This window comes from Lathamus discolor, chromosome W, assembly GCF_037157495.1.
Source record: "Lathamus discolor isolate bLatDis1 chromosome W, bLatDis1.hap1, whole genome shotgun sequence".
NCBI lineage: Eukaryota > Metazoa > Chordata > Aves > Psittaciformes > Psittacidae > Lathamus > Lathamus discolor.
The window spans coordinates 22,532,585-22,546,068 of record NC_088908.1 but is presented as its reverse complement, the minus strand read 5'-3'; the positions used below and the strand labels follow the sequence as shown (position 1 = coordinate 22,546,068).

At 53.4% G+C, this 13,484-nt stretch overlaps 1 protein-coding gene and 1 pseudogene across 2 annotated transcripts; one reads left to right on the top strand and one right to left on the bottom strand.

Annotated features, from left to right (window-relative positions):
• Positions 1-4,550: 4,550 nt before the first annotated feature.
• LOC136004359 (vacuolar protein sorting-associated protein 4A) lies at positions 4,551-9,142 on the top strand. 2 transcript variants are annotated; one of them, XM_065660830.1, is made up of 11 exons: positions 4,551-4,671; positions 5,079-5,190; positions 5,276-5,420; positions 5,501-5,562; positions 5,898-6,017; positions 6,188-6,344; positions 6,658-6,806; positions 6,950-7,031; positions 7,128-7,347; positions 7,454-7,594; positions 7,978-9,142. In XM_065660830.1, exons 1-11 carry the CDS (start codon positions 4,651-4,653, stop codon positions 8,014-8,016), a joined length of 1,248 nt encoding a protein of 415 aa, XP_065516902.1. In that variant the 5' UTR covers positions 4,551-4,650; the 3' UTR covers positions 8,017-9,142. The 2 variants fall into 2 exon arrangements, with proteins under 2 accessions (XP_065516902.1, XP_065516901.1); XM_065660829.1 differs by having other exon boundaries at positions 7,974-9,142.
• A 245-nt stretch (positions 9,143-9,387) lies between these two features.
• Positions 9,388-12,291, bottom strand: LOC136004353 (conserved oligomeric Golgi complex subunit 8-like; annotated as a pseudogene).
• Positions 12,292-13,484: the final 1,193 nt, after the last annotated feature.

Below are 13,484 nucleotides of genomic sequence, written 5' to 3'. Positions count from 1 at the left end.
TTTGCCTTTGCCATTGCCTTGCCTTGCTTAGCCTTTCCCTTTCCCTTTGCCTTTCCTTTGCCTTTGCCTTTCCCTTTGCCTTTGCCTTTCCCTTTGCCTTTGCCTTGTGTTGTCTTGCCTTTGCCTGCTGCGGAATGGACTCAGTCAGAGATCAATATGATCAAACCAAAAGCCATTTATTGCAAAGTATTAACTCCTTATATATTATTGCTTACATACACTTACAGTGATTTGGCATATTATAATTGGATACATATCTTGAAGACCCTTAGCGACTAACATATAATTGGTTAAGCACAGGTGTGAGAACTTGACCTCAAAAGCTTGCCAACAGTCCACAGTTCTCATAACTTGGTGAATTCCAGCTTCTTCTTATCTTGCTTGCTTAAGCTTCCTCAGGCCTCTCATGGCCTTGCTGTATCTTTCAGGATTATTCAGAGTTCATGTACGAAATATCCATTCTCCTGTGAGAACACTGTCTCCACATTTGCTTTTTCCTTTGCCTTTTACTTTACCTTTGCCTTTCTCTTCAATTTGCCTTTTCTCTACCTTGCTTTTGCTTTCCTATGCCTTTGCCTTTCCTTGATTTGCCTTTTTCTTTTTCTTTGCCTTTCCCTTTTTTTTTGACTTTGCTTTGCCTTGTCTTTGTCTTTGCTTTTGTCTTTGCCTTTATCTTTGCCATTTGCCTTGATTTTGCCTTATCTTGCCTTTCTTACACCTTTGCCTTTGCCTTTGAAACATCATAGAATCACAGAATAGTTAGGGTTGGAAAGGACCTTCATATCATCCAGTTTCAGCATCCTAGCCAAGGGCAGGGACACCTCACACTAAAACATGTCACCCAAGGCTCTGTCCAACTGGGCCTTGAACACCGCCAGGGATGAATCATTCACAACCTTCCTGGGCAACCCATTCCAGTACCTCACCACCCTCACAGTAAAGAACTTCTTCCTTATATCCAATATAAACTTCCCCTGTTTAAGTTTGAACCCATTACCCCTTGTCCTGTCACTACAGTCCCTAACGAAGAATCCATCCCCATCATCCCTATAGCCCTCCTTCAGATACTGGAAGGCTGCTATGAGGTCTCCAGGCAGCCTTCTCTTCTCCAGGCTGAACAGCCCCAACTTTCTCAGACTGTCTTCATACAGGAGGTGCTCCAGACCCCTCATCTTCCTCGTGGCCCTCCTTTGTACTTGTTCCAACAGTTCCATGTCCTTTTTATACTGAGGACACCAGAACTGTACACAATGCTCCAAGTGAGTTCTCATGAGAGCAGAGGGGCAGGATCACCTCCTTCAACCTGCTGATCACGCTCCTTTTGATGCAGCCCAGGATACGGTTGGCTTTCTGGGCTGTGAGCGCACACTGCTGGCTCATGTCCAGTTTCTCATCAACCAACATCCCCAAGTCCTTCTCTGCAGGGCTGCTCTGAATTTCTTCTCTGCCCAACCTGTAGCTGTGTGTGGGACTGCTCCAACCCAGGTGTAGGACCTTGCACTTGGCATGGTTAAACTTCAAAAGGTTGGCATCAGCCCACCTGACAAGCCTGTCACAGTCTCTCTGGATGGCATCCCTTCCCTCCAGCATATCAGCCAGACCACACAGCTTGGTGTTATCGGCAAACTTGCTGAGGGCGCACTCAGTCCCACTGTCCATGTCAGCGATGAAGATGTTAAACAAGACCGGTCCCAACACCGATCCCTGAGGGACACCACTCGTTACTGGTCTCCAGCCGGACATTGAGCCATTGACCACAAATCGTTGCATGCGGCCATCCAGCCAGTTCTTTATCCACCAAGTGGTCCATCCATCAAATCAATGTCTCTCCAATTTAGAGACAAGGATGTCATGTGGGACTGTGTTGAATGCTTTGCACAAGTCCAGATAGATGACGTCAACTGCTCTACCCCTGCCCATCAGTTCTGTCGCCCCATCATAGAAGGCCACCAAATTGGTCAGGCAGGATTTCCCTTTAGTGAAGTTGGCTGTCGCCAAGCACCTTGTTGTTTTTCATGTGCCTTAGCATGCCTTCCAGGAGAATCTGCTCCAAGATTTTGCCAGGCACAGAGGTGAGACTGACTGGTCTGTAGTTCCCTGGGTCTTCCATTTTCCCCTTCTTGAAAATGGGAGTTATATTTCCCTTTTTCCAGTCATCGGGAACTTCACCTGACTGCTATGATTTTTCAAATATGATGGCCAGTGGCTTAGCAACTTCATTCGCCAGCTCCTTCAGGACTGATGGATGGATTTCATTTTACTTTGAGGGTGATGAAACCTGCTTTAGGTGACCCTGCTTGAGCAGGGGATTTGGACTAAATCATCTCTCGTGCCAACCGCAGGCTGCTTGGCCTGCCCTTCCTTCCTGGATGGCCCCCTGCTAACAAGGGAGGCCATCCTTCACATCAAGGTCTGGCATGGCATGTGTCCCCACCGCTCAACACCTGCTGGGTTGCAGCCAACAGTGGAGCTAAAGATTCTTCTTCAGGACCCGCGGGTGGATTTCATCAGGTCCCATGGACTTGTGCACGTACAGGTTCTTAAGATGGTCTTTAACCAGATCCTCTCCTACAGTGGGCCTAAGGTCTTCATTCTCACAGTCCCTGTGTCTGCCTTCCAAGACTTGGGTGGTGTGGTCATAACCTTTGCCAGTGAAGACTGAGGCAAAGAAGTCATTAAGAACCTCTGCCTTCTCCAAATCCAGGGTATCCAGTGCTCCTGATAGCTTCCGGAGAGGGCCCACATTGACCCTAGTCTGTCTTTTATTGGCAATGTACCTATAGAATCCCTTCTTCTTACCTTACACATCCCTAGCCAAGTTAATTCTAACTGGGCCTTAGAATTCTAACTGTGCCTTTGCCTTTGCCATTGCCTTTGCCATTGCCATTGCCTTTGCCTTTGCATTGCCTTTCCCTTTCCCTTTCCTTTGCCTTTGCCTTCCATTCCCTTTCCTTTGCCTTGCCTTTTCCTTCCATTCCCTTTCCTTTGCCTTGCCTTTTCCTTTTACTTTGCCTTTGCCTTTCCTTTTCTCTTTGCTTTTCCTTTGCCTTGCGTTGCCTTTGCCTTTGTCTTTGCTTTGCCTTTTCCTTGCCTTGCCTTCACTTTCCCATGCCTTTGTGTTTCCTTGCTTTGCCTTTCTCTTTGCCTTTGTCTTTGCCTGTGCATTGATTTTGCCTTGTATTACCTTTCTTTCACCGTTGCCTTTGCCTTGCCTTTCTTTTCATTAACGTTTGCCCTTTCCTTTACATTTGGCTTTGTATTAGCCTGGCCTCGCCTTTGCCTTTCCCTTCACCTTTCTTTTTCCTTGCCCTTGCTTTGTCTTGCCTTGCCTTTGCCTTCACCTTTCTTTAGTCTTTTTCTTTGCCTTTGCCTTTGCCTTTCCGTCGCCTTTGCATTTCCTTTGCCTTTCCCTTTCCATTTGTCTTTCCCTTTCTTTGCCTTTTCCATTCCTTGTCTTGCCTTGCCTATGACTTTGCCTTTCCTTGCCTCGCCTTTGTCTTTTCCTTTTCCTTTTCCTTTGTTTTGCCTTGTCTTGCCTTACCTTGTCTTTTCCTTTGCCTGGTCTTGTTCAACATCTTTGTTGGTGACATGGACAGTGGGATTGAGTGTGCCCTCGGCAAGTTTGACGATGACACCAATCTGTGTGATTCAGTTGATACGCTGGAGGGAAGGAATGCCATCCAGAGAGACCGTGACAAGCTTGTCAGGTGGGCTGATGCCAACCTTATGAAGTTTAACCATGCCAAGTGCAAGGTCCTACACCTGGGTCGGAGCAATCCCACACACAGCTACAGATTTGGCAGAGAAGAGATTCAGAGCAGCCCTGCAGAGAAGGACTTGGGGGTGTTGGTTGATGAGAAAATGAACATAAGCCAGCAGTGTGTGCTCACAGCCCAGAAAGCCAACTGTACCCTGGGCTGCATCAAAAGGAGCATGACCAGCAGGCCGAAGGTGTTGATCCTTCCCATCTACTCTGGTCTCGTGAGACTACACTTGGAGTTCTCTGTCCAGTTCTGGTACCCCCAAGTTAAGATGGATGTGTAGCTGTTGGAGCAAGTCCAGAGAATGATGAGGGGTCTGGAGCACCTCCTGTATGAAGACAGGCTGAGAAAGTTGGGTGCTGTTCAGCCTGGAGAAGAGAAGGCTGCCTGGAGACCTCATAGCAGCCTTCCAGTATCTGAAGGGGGGCTATAGGGATTCTGGGGATGGACTCTTCATTAGGGACTGTAGTTATAGGACAAGGGATAATGGGTTCAAACTTAAACAGGGGAGTTTTAGATTAGACATTAGGCAGAATTTCTCTCGTGTGAGGATAGTGAGGCCCTGGCACAGATTGCCCAGAGAAGCTGTTGCTGCCCTTTCCCTGGCAGTGCTCCAGGCCAGGTTGGCTTGGAGCATCCTGGTGTCCCTGCGCATGGCAGGTGGTTGGAACTAGATTAGTTTTAATGTCTATTCCAACCCAGACCGGTCTGATTCTATGTGCGTGCACTCGAGGGCAGAGGAGGCGTGTCTTAGTACTGAGGGGGCGTAGCACAGCCCCGCCGGCGCCGCTAGGAGGCGCTGTCGCGCACAGCTGCAGTCGTGGGTTGTCCCGTGGGTCCCGTTCCGTCGGGCCTGACCGCACTAGAAGCGGCGACAGCGGGCGATGAGATGACAACGTCCACCTTGCAGGTACTGGTGGAGGGGTGCCGGAACACGGATCTGGCCTGCGCCTGCCTTGGCGTAGGGCCTCCGCCCGTCCCGGTGGGAAGGCCTTCTCGGTCCCGGTGCAGTGCCGGGCCCGGTCCTGTTGGGGAGGCCTTCTCGGTCCCGGTGCAGTGCCGGGCCCGGTCCTGTTGGGGAGGCCTTCTCGGTCCCGGTGCAGTGCCGGGCCCGGGTCCTGTTGGGGCTGCCTCATTCTGCCCGTGCCCCGCCGCGGCGGTGGGGAGAGAGGGAAGGAGGGCCTTGTCCCGCCGTGTGCTGCGGAAGGGGTCCCGCTGGCCGCCCCGGTGCGAACAGGCCCGGCCCGGCCCCCTCGGGTGTGGGAATGGCCCAGTCCGTCCTCGGTGACCGGCTCACGGCCCTGCGTCCTCCGCCAGAAAGCCATCGACCTGGTCACCAAAGCCACGGAGGAGGACAAGGCCAAGAACTATGAGGAGGCGCTGCGGCTGTACCAGCACGCGGTGGAGTACTTCCTGCACGCCATCAAATGTGAGACCGGCGGCCTGGGGGCTCCGGGGTGGGGGCGGGGGAGAGGTAACGCGGGGCCACGGGTGATGCTTGGGGGTTTCTGCAGATGAGGCTCACAGCGACAAGGCAAAGGAGAGCATCCGAGCCAAGTGCATGCAGTACCTGGACAGGGCGGAGAGGCTGAAGGAATACCTGCGCAACAAGGACAAGCAGGGCAAGAAGCCAGTCAAGGAGTCCCAGAATGACAAGGGGTGCGTGAGGGTGCAGGGCTCCTCCCTGACCGGCCATACTAGAGCTAGTCTCACTCCTGACCCATGTACCCTCTCCCCAGGAGTGACAGTGACAGCGAAGGCGAGAACCCTGAGAAGAAGAAGCTGCAGGAGCAGCTGATGGGTGAGAGGTTATGCTGGGTGCAGTTGGGCATGGTCGTGCTGGCTGGCTGGCTGCAGGACCAGCGGAGGAGTTCCCAAATGGCCATTGTTAGGGTGACTGGGGGGAGGAAAGCAGGCTGTGTGCAGGACTGGGGACCAGAGGAGTGTTGCTGGGGTCTGATAGCCCCAAAACCAGTCTCTGTGCCGAGGGGCAGTGGGGTTGGCGTGAGTGGGAAGGTTTGGTAGGGCAGAGGGGTGGGGAGGTATGAGGGCTCTGGCTCTTGTGGCTTTCATCAGACAACAGGACCATGGTGCCTATCTCTATGGGGCCACATGAGCAGTACCACCCCCTCACAGGTGCCATCGTGATGGAGAAGCCCAATGTGCGGTGGAGTGATGTGGCCGGCCTGGAGGGAGCCAAGGAAGCCCTGAAGGAGGCCGTGATCCTGCCCATCAAATTCCCACATTTGTTTACCGGTGAGGGTCATGGCTGCCATTCTCCCACGGAGGAGGTGCCATGGGGTGGCAGCTGGGGCAACTGTGTGCTGGGAGGTGACCCTGAGCAGTGGGAACATGGGCCCCTGTAGGCCCATGGGGCTTTGGCCTGCACAGGGATGGGGGAGTTGTGATGCTGACCTCTGTCACAGGGAAGCGCACACCCTGGCGAGGGATCCTGCTCTTTGGGCCCCCTGGCACCGGCAAGTCCTACTTGGCCAAGGCTGTGGCCACCGAGGCCAACAACTCTACCTTCTTCTCTGTGTCGTCTTCTGACCTGATGTCGAAGTGGCTGGGAGAGAGCGAGAAGTAAGCTGGCAGCAGGGATGCGCAGCTGCTGTGGGCTGGCTCCTGGCCTTCCCACTGGAGCTTGGCTGGGGCCTTGTTAATGCAGATAACTGGTCCCAGGGGAGAACATGGGCCCTCACGCAGCTTCGCAGAGGCTGGCCCTTCTCCCAGCATGGCGCTTGCCTCACTGCCAGTGCAGGGTTCCCAGGGCAGGCAGGAGGTGCTGGAGGTGTGCAGGGCTCCTCACCCAGAGGCCATCACAGGCTCTGGGTGCCATTGGTGCTGTGCAGGGTCCCTGAGTGGGGACCCCATCCCCTGCTTTGTTTGATCCCAGGCTGGTGAAGAACCTCTTTGAGCTGGCAAGGCAGCACAAGCCCTCCATCATCTTCATCGACGAGGTGGACTCGCTGTGTGGCTCGCGCAATGAGAATGAGAGCGAGGCAGCCCGGCGTATCAAGACAGAATTTCTGGTGCAGATGCAGGGTGCGGGGGGGGGGGGATGTGTGTGATAGGGAGAGGGGGGATCAGGATGGGCAAGCAGGCATGGGAGAAACTGCTATTGTCTGTGTCCCATGCATGGTTCCTTGGAGATCATTCTGAGCTGTCTGTACTATGTTCCTGTGTAGGTGTGGGGAACAGCAGCGATGGGATCCTGGTGCTGGGTGCCACCAACATCCCTTGGGTGCTGGACTCGGCCATCAGGAGAAGGTGGGCAGGACACAACTGCCCCCTCTGCTCTAGCCCTCACACAGCTGGGGTCTGGCAGTGTGGGGCTCACCCTCCGCCTGCCTGCACTGCCCTCAGGTTCGAGAAGCGCATCTACATCCCACTGCCTGAGGAAGCAGCAAGGGCCCAGATGTTCAAGCTGCACCTGGGCAATACCCTGCACTGCCTGACTGAGGCCAACATCCAGGAGCTGGCCTGCAAGACTGACGGCTACTCGGGAGCTGACATCAGCATCATTGTGCGGGATGCCCTCATGCAGCCTGTCCGAAAGGTGCAGTCAGCCACACACTTCAAGAAGGTGAGTGGGGAATGCTCCTGGCCCAGGGGGATCTATCCTGGGGCAGGGGGGTTCCCCATGGAACCCATGGTGGCCATGGCCACCATCCTGCCTGGCTCTGCTGCAGGTCTGCGGTCCCTCCCGCACCACCCCTGGCACCTTCGTGGATGACCTCCTGACACCATGCTCACCTGGTGACTTGGGTGCCACTGAGATGACCTGGATGGAGGTGCCCAGCGACAAGCTGATGGAGCCCATTGTTTGTATGGTGAGTGTGGTCACCGCCTCTGCACCAGGCACCTGTCTTGGAGGCTGGCCTGGCCCAGTCTCTGGCCCTGCCACTTCCCTGTTCCTCCTACAGTGTCTCTGCCTGTCCCCAGAAAGGGCAGGGGTAGGGTGGGGTCCTCCTGCTTGCTGGAGCCTCCAGGGACACTGGGGATGGGGCTTGGCTCCTCAGGCAGCTCCCACCCACCGAGCCAGTGCTGCCATGGGGCAAAGGTGCCAGCCCCCAACCCCATGGCCCCCTCCCCCCACCGGGTGGGTTCAGGTACCTGCACCAGCCAGCACTGCTGTGGGGGGGGGTTGTCCCTAGCTCGTGCCACCCCTTCCAGTGCCAGCTTTCAGCACCCTGCCTGCCTGTGTTGCAGTCAGACATGCTGCGCTCGCTGGCCACCACCCACCCCACTGTGAATGCTGAGGATCTCCTGAAGGTGAAGAAATTCACAAAGGACTTTGGACAGGAAGGTTAACTTTCCTGTGGGGTGGGTGAGGATGGGATGGCCCCCACCCTGCTGGCCATGCCAAACAGGTTCATCTTCTGCTCACTGCTCATCCCATCACACTGGGGTCTGGCCGCATGGCCCAGGGGGGCTGACATGACTGAGGGCTGTCTGAGCATGGATGGCCTGGGTGGCTGGGTGCCCCCCTGGCTGCACCCCACTCTTCTTTTTTAATTTTTAAATTAATGCTGCTCTAAGTTCTGTCTTGTTCTGGACTCATTTCCAGAACAACTTTATAGACGTTTGGGCTTAAACCATGACAATTGATAGGTTTATCAATCCTTTTTTAGAGCAGCATTGATCTTTGCTGAGAATCTTATCCAAAGTATGAAATTCAATAACAACTCCATTACCTGGGAGGTTCTGATTGGAGAGTTGTAATGCCAAGATTAGTGGCAGCTAGCCTGACCTGCCAACATTGATTTGCACTGTGAAATTACTTGCTAAAAAAGAAAAATCATGTTTTCATGGTAATTGAACAATTTTTTTTCTTCTCTCCATCAGATCAATTCATGCACTGATTAAGTTCCTGTTTATGTTAGAGGTTATTTAGTATGAGGGGGTTGATTGTATCCCCAGTTTGTTTTTATTTTAGCTCTGCTCGAGCCTACATTGTTATAAGTAGTATTCTGAAATCAATGCCTCTTTTCCCTTTTTAGCTAGGAGAAATTGGCCCCTTGTAACACACAAAATGGATGGTTTCATGGACAGTTATTCTTAAGTAATAGATACATTGAGCCCATCCTAGCCGAAGCGACAGCTCATTTATATTTTTTCAGTGCAGATTACCCAGGTTAAATAAATGAAACAGACTATTTTGATCAGCCATCACAAGCAGGCAAAGGATTGGATGAACCCATTTTCCTTAATGCATACATGTAATGCCCAGTTGTCCAGGAATTATAGAAGTCATTGTGGACTGGCATGCTGAATAAGCCCTACCATATAATAAACTGTCAGAAAGTGAAAAGCAATATGCCTTCTTTACTGATGGGTCTTGCCGTATTGTGGGAAATAAAAACAATATAAAAGCTTCAGCTGGCATCTGTCTGTTCCATGAGGCTCTGACCACACTTGGGGGGGGTCTGCCCAGCCCCCCCTATTTCCTCCAGTAACACACTGCCTGTGCTGCTGCCACCATGTGCAGGCGGGAGTCCTTGGGAGCTGAGGCCTGTTCCCAGGCAGAGTGTAGGTCTCAGCCCCCTCCCAGAGCAGCCCCCAGCCTAGGGCAGAGCCCCAGGGGCCACTTCCTGTGCCACCCCCCCCTTCACAGTATGTATCTTGGCTGCAATAATGGCAAGTAGAAGTCCCTGCAGTGCTGCTTTGCCTCTTTAGCCAGTGTCTAGTGCAGGGCCCCACTGTGGGTCTGCTCTGGCGGGCTGAGGCTCAAGAGGATCAGTCCAGGAACTCCATCCAGCCAATGCTGGTGAAGGTGCATGTGTCCATGCAGTCGATGAAGAGAATGCCATCCAGGTAGTCCAGCTCGTGCTGGATGACATGGGTGGCCGAGCCCTTTGCCTCTCAGCTCAGTGGCTCCCTATGCTTGTCCACCCCTGCTACTGGAGAGCAGTGGTCAGGGGGAAACCGGGGTGCTAGGCAGACCCCTGGGGGGCAGGCAGGGCTTGTGGGGTGCATACTGGAGACATGGACAGCCCAGTAGTGTGGGACATAGACAGAGAAGCCACGGAGGCTGGCACAGCCCTCAGGGCTGGTGATGAGGCATGTGTCAAGGACACAGAGTTGTGGGGTTGATGAGCAGGCAGAGTGGGAAGGGCTCAATGAAGTGAGTGCAGTGCAGCACTGCTGGGTACTGCTGGCACTGGGTGGGTAGCAGCTTGGTGGTGAACACTTGCAGTGGCACACTGAGCTGCGGGGTTCTCAGCCCTAGGCACGGCCTGCGCCACAGCCTGGCCGCCAGCAGCACCACCAGCTCCTGCAGCTCGGGGCTGCCCAGCTGCTTTAGGGCCACAGTGTCAGAGTGTGGCACTGGGGTTCCCACCTCACAGGGGGTAGTGGACCAGGGGCCCAACACCTGCTGCTGTAGCACCCACCAGTATGAGCATTCCTGCTGGCCCCAGCCCACCATGTCCCCACACCTGTGCACCAGGGTGGGCCCTGGCCCAAGCTGCCATCTGCTGACAGTGCTGCCACCATTTGCAGTTTTGGGAGGATGGGGCTCTCCCCTCCCCATTAGACACCAGGGTCTCACCCAGTGCCTGCACAGTCTGTGCCCGGGGAAAGAGGACCTGGAGGCAATAGTTCAGGTAGGGCAGCAGGTCATCCAGGAAAGCTGTGCAGAACTAGACAAAGAGCTCCTGCTCCTGCCTGCTGAAAGCCATCTCCTCCGCACAGTGGAAGGCTAGGATGGTTTTGATAACCTGGGGTGAAAAGCAGAGTCAATTCTCCCCACAGATAACCCCATGCGTAAAAGATGCTCCTCTCCCACCCAGTGGTATGAGGTTCAACAAAGCTCAGTGGCAGGTTGAGCCACAACCACACCATGCAACACTCCAGCCTTAGGGAGGAGTGGCTGGGAAACTGCTCAGCTGCAAAGAAGCATGGGGTGTTGGTCAACAGCAGCTGAATATGAGCCAACTTGTGCCCAGGTTGCCAAGAGACCAACAGCATCCTGGCCTTTATCAGCGCTGGTGTGGCCAGAAGGACTAGGGAAGTGATTGTCCCCCTGTACTTGGCACTGGTGAGGCCGCACCTTGAGCACTGTGTTCAGTTCTTGGCCCCTCACTACAAGAGACATTGAGGTGCTGGAGTGGGTCCTGAAAAGAGCAACAAAGCTGGTGAAGGGCCTGGAGCACAGGTCTTGTGAGGAGCAGCTGAGGGAACTGGAGTTGCTCAGCCTGGAGAAAAGGAGGCTGAGGGGAGGAGACCTTATTGCTCTCTACAGCTACCTGAAAGGAGGTTGTAGTGAGGTGGGGTCGGTCTCTCCTCCTAAGTAACAAGCAATAGGACAAGAGGAAATGGACTCAAGTTATGCCAGGGGAGGTTTAGACTGCATATTAGGAATAATCTCCCCAAAAAGGTTGTCAAGCATTGGCACAGGCTGCCCAGGGAAGTAGTAGTCACCATCCCTTAAGGTATTTAAAAGATGTGTGATGTGGCACTTGGTGATGTGATTTAGTCATGGACTTGGCAGTGCCAGGCTAACGGTTGGACTTGATCTTTAAAAAAATCTTTTCCAACCTAAACGATTCTATAATTCTATGCTACGAATATTCAGGGCAGGGTGAGCTTGTCCCCGTATCCTCCCAGGACAAGGCACATCTCCATCCCCCTGCACCTCATCAAGAGTGTCCTCCAGGCAGGTGGTGACATCCTGGGCCAGGGCGAAAGGGCAGCAGAGCCACAGGTCACTGAAGGCAACAAGGAGGTCACTGAGGATGCAGGTGAGGGGCAGGAAGTCCAGCAGCACCATGGGTGGCTGCAGCATCCCTGGCTGGGCCATGGGCACCGGCACCCCTGCACTAGTCCCCAGGACAATTAGGGCAGAGATGAGCATGTAGGAATTCATCTCCTCCCAGAACTTCTCCACTGCCTCCTCCACGACCTTCCTGAAAGTGGCAGCGGCCACATGCTGGAAGAGGGTGGCCAGCTGTCCACAGAAATTGGCCCCCACCCTGCTGAAGGATAGGCTGAAGTTCATGTACTGCCCCAGCAGCGAGTCCAAGCTGCTGCCCACCCTGCACAAGAGAGTGCTCTCCAGCGTCCACAAGAACTTGGAGACCTTCTGCAGCACCCAGCCATGGAAGCTGGCCCCCTCATTCAGAGCCTGCCCCTTGGCAGGCAGGAGCAGCTCCTAGTTGGGTGATGATGTCAAAGAGGTGGATGTGGCAGGCCTCGATGGCCTTAATGATGTGGAAGTAGGGGTCATTGTTAGGTATGGAGACCTGGACGGAAAGCAGCCAGGAGTCCCATGCTTGCAGGAACTTGATGTGCAGCTCAGCCTCCTTGAAGATGTCTGTCCTGGGTTCAGCAGTAGCAGTCATTTTTCTCCTTCTTAGTAACTGGTGCAGTGCTGTATTTACCAATGGGATTTTGGTACTTCTGCTTTGGAGTCAGAGGAAATTGAGCAGCTCTCCACCTTGCCTGGTCTCTCAGAGGATCATTCTGTTGTGGGGTTGCTGAAGGTTGAAGAACAAGTGCCAATCACGACCACAACAGTGCACCGGCAGCAGTATCACACCAACCGAGACTCCCTGATTCCCATCCATAAGCTGATCTGTAGACAGGAGAGCCAAGGAGTGATCATTATGACCCGCTCACTCTTTAATAGCCGCATATAGCCAGTGCAGAAGTCTAATGGAGAGTGGAGACTAACAGTAGACTATCGTGGCCTGAATGAAGTCACACCACCATTGAGTGCTGTGGTACTACACATGCTAGAACTTCAGTATGAACTGGAGTCAAAGGCAGCCCAGTGGTATGCCACAACTGATACTGCCAAAGCATTTTTCTCAATTCCTTTGGCAGCAGAGTGCAGGCCACAGTTCGCTTTTACTTGGAGGAGCGTCCATTAAACTTGGAACTGACTGCCACAGAGGTGGAAGCACAGATGGTACATCTGCCATGGGCTGATCCAGACTGCAGTGGAACAGGGGCAAGCTCCAGAACACCTGCAGTACATTGATGACATTATCATGTGGGGTGATACAGCAATGCCCCCACAACTAATAAGAAAGAAACACAAGCTTTCTTGGGTGTTGTGGGTTCTGGAGAACGCACATACCAAATTACAGTTTGATTGCAAGATCTCTACATCATGTGACCCAGAAGAAGAGTGACTGTAAATGGGGCCCTGAGCAACAACAAGACTTTGAGCAAATTAAACAAGTGATAGTTTATGCAGTAGCCTTTGGACCAGTCCGGACTGGGCCAGATGTAAAAAATGTACTCTACACCGCAGCCGGGGAGAATGGTCCTACCTGGAGCCTCTGGCAGAAAGCTCCAGGGGAGACTCGAGGTCAACCCCTCAGCTTTTGGAGTTGGGGATACAGAGGATCTGAGGCCAGCTATACCCCAACTGAAAAAGAGATACTGGCCGCCTATGAAGAGGTTTGAGCTCCTTCAGAAGTGATTGGCACTAAAGCACAGCTCCTCCTGTCATCCTGGTTGCCCATGCTGAGCTGGATGTTCAAAGGCAGGGTCTCCTCTACACATCATGCAACTGATGCTACATGGAGTAAGTGGGCTACACTAACTGCACAACAAGCTGGAACAGGAAATCCCAGTTGTCCAGGAATTCTAGAAGACATCATGGAATGGCCAGAGAGCAAAGATTTCAGAATGTCACCAGAGGAGGAGGTGATGTGTGCAGAAGAGGCCCCACCATATAATAAACAGTCAGAAAGCGAAAAGCAATATGCC